The 5,000-nt window shown below is 46.7% G+C and overlaps 1 protein-coding gene across 1 annotated transcript in view; it reads right to left on the reverse strand.

The window, feature by feature from the left end:
• nbl1 (NBL1, DAN family BMP antagonist) overlaps positions 1–5,000 on the reverse strand; it is a 14,236-nt gene that overhangs the window by 7,407 nt on the left and 1,829 nt on the right. Inside the window, exons 2-3 of the mRNA XM_056448064.1 lie at positions 2,989–3,169; positions 417–528 (exon numbers count right to left, since the gene is read on the reverse strand). Of these exons, the coding sequence (XP_056304039.1) occupies positions 417–528; positions 2,989–3,167 (291 nt within the window). The 5' untranslated portion in view covers positions 3,168–3,169. The remainder of the gene's footprint in view (positions 1–416; positions 529–2,988; positions 3,170–5,000) is intronic.

Consider the following 5,000-nt stretch of genomic DNA (forward strand, 5'->3'; position numbering starts at 1 on the left):
AGTTTTCTCTGGCGTTTGTGGATGTGACTCTGTATTGTGGTACGTGACAAAGGTTTACTGCAGTAGTCCTGAGCCCATGTGCTGATCTAGCTTATAGATTAACGAGGATTCTTGATGCAGCACCCCCAACGTTTTCTGATTTGGGGTCGTATAATTAGTCACAAATGTATGTTAATTAGTCTCAATATTTATGCAGCACAAATATTATAATTGTTCGCAATGTTTCTGTAGTAAGCAGCATACATCTGACTACTGAAGATCATTTACTCAACATATATCTATACTGTTTGTTTTTACCATTGCAGCAAAAGTGATGTGCAGTCACTTGTGCAGATATTGCGTGCAGTACTTCTGTATAACATAAAGACGTTGTTTTAATGTGAATATTTCAGTAACTTTAACGAAGACACACTCACCACTTCCCACTGTGTCTGTGCCGGCATACAGGAGTCACAGTGCACCAGAGACTCAGTGGATTGTGGGAAGGTGTTGGGCACACTGTAGCTGAAGCACTGACCCAGACATGCCCTGAAAACACAACACACAACCATTAGTTTGAAAAACACAACACACAAACGTCAGTTTTGGTCTGCACTTATTGTGTGGCGCTCTAGGCTAGTGTTTAATAGCAGACGGCGCTCTAGGCTCGTGTTTAACAGCAGACGGCGCTCTAGGCTCGTGTTTAACAGCAGACGGCGCTCTAGGCTCGTGTTTAACAGCAGACGGCGCTCTAGGCTCGTGTTTAACAGCAGACGGCGCTCTAGGCTAGTGTTTAATGGCAGACGGCGCTCTAGGCTACTGTTTAATGGCAGACGGCGCTCTAGGCTAGTGTTTAATGGCAGACGGCGCTCTAGGCTAGTGTTTAATGGCAGACGGCGCGCTAGGCTAGTGTTTAACAGCAGACGGCGCTCTAGGCTAGTGTTTAACGGCAGACGGCGCTCTAGGCTAGTGTTTAACAGCAGACGGCGCTCTAGGCTAGTGTTTAACGGCAGACGGCGCTCTAGGCTAGTGTTTAATGGCAGACGGCGCGCTAGGCTAGTGTTTAACAGCAGACGGTGCTCTAGGCTAGAGTTTAACAGCAGATGGCGCTCTAGGCTAGTGTTTAACAGCAGAGGGCGCTCTAGGCTAGTGTTTAACAGCAGACGGCGCTCTAGGCTAGTGTTTAACAGCAGACGGCGCTCTAGGCTAGTGTTTAACAGCAGACGGCGCTCTAGGCTAGTGTTTAACAGCAGAGGGCGCTCTAGGCTAGTGTTTACAGCAGATGGTGCTCTAGGCTAGTGTTTAACAGCAGAGGGCGCTCTAGGCTAGTGTTTAACAGCAGAGGGCGCTCTAGGCTAGTGTTTAACGGCAGACGGCGCTCTAGGCTAGTGTTTAACGGCAGACGGCGCTCTAGACTAGTGTTTAACAGCAGACGGCGCTCTAGACTAGTGTTTAACAGCAGACGGCGCTCTAGGCTAGTGTTTAACAGCAGATGGCGCTCTAGGCTAGAGTTTAACACCAGAGGGTGCTCTAGGCTAGTGTTTAACAGCAGATGATGCTCTAGGCTAGTGTTTAACAGCAGACGTCGCTCTAGGCTAGTGTTTAACAGCAGATGATGCTCTAGGCTAGTGTTTAACAGCAGACGGCGCTCTAGGCTAGTGTTTAACAGCAGACGGCGCTCTAGGCTAGTGTTTAACAGCAGACGGCGCTCTAGGCTAGTGTTTAACAGCAGACGGCGCTCTAGGCTAGTGTTTAACAGTAGATGATGCTCTAGGCTAGTGTTTAACAACAGAGGGCGCTCTAGGCTAGTGTTTAACAGCAGACGGCGCTCTAGGCTAGTGTTTAACAACAGAGGGCGCTCTAGGCTAGTGTTTAACAGCAGACGGCGCTCTAGGCTAGTGTTTAACAGCAGAGGGCGCTCTAGCCTGGTGTTTAACAGCAGAGGGCGCTCTAGGCTAGTGTTTAACGGCAGACGGCGCTCTAGGCTAGTGTTTAACAGCAGAGGGCGCTCTAGGCTGGTGTTTAACAGCAGAGGGCGCTCTAGGCTAGTGTTTAACAGCAGACGGCGCTCTAGACTAGTGTTTAACAGCAGACGGCGCTCTAGGCTAGTGTTTAACAGCAGATGGCGCTCTAGGCTAGAGTTTAACACCAGAGGGTGCTCTAGGCTAGTGTTTAACAGCAGATGATGCTCTAGGCTAGTGTTTAACAGCAGACGGCGCTCTAGGCTAGTGTTTAACAGCAGACGGCGCTCTAGGCTAGTGTTTAACAGCAGACGGCGCTCTAGGCTAGTGTTTAACAGCAGACGGCGCTCTAGGCTAGTGTTTAACAGTAGATGATGCTCTAGGCTAGTGTTTAATAGCAGACGGCACTCTAGGCTAGTGTTTAACAGCAGATGGCGCTCTAGGCTAGTGTTTAACAGCAGATGGCGCTCTAGGCTAGTGTTTAACAGCAGACGGTGCTCTAGGCTAGTGTTTAACAGCAGACGGCGCTCTAGGCTAGTGTTTAATAGCAGACGGTGCTCTAGGCTAGTGTTTAACAGTAGATGGCGCTCTAGGCTAGTGTTTAACAGCAGATGGCGCTCTAGGCTAGTGTTTAACAGCAGACGGTGCTCTAGGCTAGTGTTTAACAGCAGACGGCGCTCTAGGCTAGTGTTTAACAGCAGACGGTGCTCTAGGCTAGTGTTTAACCGCAGACGGTGCTCTAGGCTCGTGTTTAACAGCAGACGGTGCTCTAGGCTAGTGTTTAACAGCAGACGGCGCTCTAGGCTAGTGTTTAACAGCAGACGGCGCTCTAGGCTAGTGTTTAACAGCAGACGGCGCTCTAGGCTAGTGTTTAACAGCAGACGGCGCTCTAGGCTAGTGTTTAACAGCAGACGGCGCTCTAGGCTAATGTTTAGATCAGCAAAACTCTGAATGTTTATTACTCAAGAATCCCCCAAACTGGACAGTGTGTGTGTGTGTGTGTATAAGTGTGTGTGTGTGTGTGTGTGTAAGTGTGTGTGTGGCTGACCTGTTTTGGATGGATCGTGGCGTGCAGCCGGTGTGTCCGACGATCTGCGTGATGTTTTTGGCCTCACACCAGGCACTTTTATCAGGAAACAGCGCGAGCCGGTTGATGTGCGCGTGTGGAGCAGCGCGGCTCAGCTCCAGCAGCACACACACCAGCACCACGCGCACACACATCACCATACCTGAAAACACAAGAGCAGCGCTGCAATCTCAAACTCTGGAATGTGTTGCTCAACTTCTTCTCTTTTTTCCGTCCGCTGCGCGTCTGCTGAATGTTCTGGACCGATGGAGAGTAATCAACTCTTCACATGGCCAGAAACCAGCACACAATCACAGATGGAGACACAAGAACAATGAGCTACACTCGCTCCAGAACAGCAGAGAGAGAGAGAGAGGGTGAGAGAGAAAAGAGAGAGACTTTTTAAAACATTTTAAATTACTATGAACAATTATTGAATAATTCATTCACAAAATCAAATCAATCAGTTTGTGAACTGCAGCGCTTCATTAAGAACACAGCACGACTCCACATTACAACACCATTCCATCTCAAAGACGCTAATCGCTCTCCTCAGTTTATAATCATTCACATCAACCATATTTGACCACATTTCTGATTAAATTCTGTGATGATGAAATTCAGCAGCTGACACTCTCCATTAATGAAGTGTGTATCTAAACCCAATATAGTTTCCTGTTCTTAGCTGACAGGAGCGGCACCCGGTGTGGTCTTCTGCTGCTGTAGCCCATCCGCCTCAAGGTTGGACGTGTTGTGTGTTCAGAGATGCTCTTCTGCAGACCTCGGTTGTAACGAGTGCTTATTTGAGTTTCTGTTGCCTTTCTATCAGCTGGAACCAGTCTGGCCATTCTCCTCTGACCTCTGGCATCAACAAGGCATTTGCGCTCACAGAACTGCCGCTCACTGGATATTTCCTCTTTGTCGGACCATTCTCTGTAAACCCTAGAGATGGTTGTGCGTGAAAATCCCAGTAGATCAGCAGTTTCTGAAATACTCAGAGCAGCCCATCTGGCACCAACAACCATGCCATGTTCAGCGTCTCTTAAATCCCCTTTCTTCCCCATTCTGATGCTCACTTTGACCTGCAGCAGATCGTCTTGACCATGTCTACATGCCTAAATGCAGTGAGCTGCTGTCATGTGATTGGCTGATTAGAAATTTCCTTTAACCAGTAGCTGGACAGGTGTACCTAATAAAGTGGCCGGTGAATGTATATATCATTTGGAAGCTTAAAATGTCTAGTTTCCACATCTGGTGACTGAGTTTTGATCGATGTTCATTTAGATGTAATATTTTGTTTAAGTGTTTATAGATCAACCATCAAATGTGCCACACTACATTACAATTGTATGTCTACTTTACAAACGTTGTCAAAAATATTTAAAAATATGGTTCATATTCCTCACAACATAGACAGATATGGGGGCGCTCTTGTATGGTCACCAATAGAAACTGAATGTGGTCATGTGTGGTACTGCGGCCACACTAAACCTCACTCAAAGCTCATCTTTTGAGATATCAACATCAGATATGGAGTATGATGTGTTCAGATGTTCAGCTTTGACCTTTAGGTTAATCAGGGTTTGTAAAATACACATTTAATGAGTTATAATAACGTCTACGTTCATTGTTTTATTATTTCTGTAAACTTTTGTTTGAGTTGTCTTGTTAAAATGAGAGCCGGCTTAAATCTGTGCAGCAAAGTGTTGACGACTGACAATTATCTCAGTAACACTTTATAGTGGTGGTCCGTTTGAGTATTAGTGGACTCTCTGCTTAATATCTGCTGATTCTGCTGCTTCAACACACATTTAACTGACTAGAAGAGACTTTACCAGTACATGTTAACTTACACTAACCCTAACCCCAACCTAACCCCAACCTAACCAGTCTACTAATAATCTCATGAGAATTAGTGTGCATGTTACTTAATTCAGCAAACAGACCATCACAATACAGAGAGACCCTCATCTCAGCTGAACATGTCATGCTCG

The sequence above is a fragment of the Danio aesculapii genome, chromosome 22 (genome assembly GCF_903798145.1).
Source record: "Danio aesculapii chromosome 22, fDanAes4.1, whole genome shotgun sequence".
Lineage (NCBI taxonomy): Eukaryota > Metazoa > Chordata > Actinopteri > Cypriniformes > Danionidae > Danio > Danio aesculapii.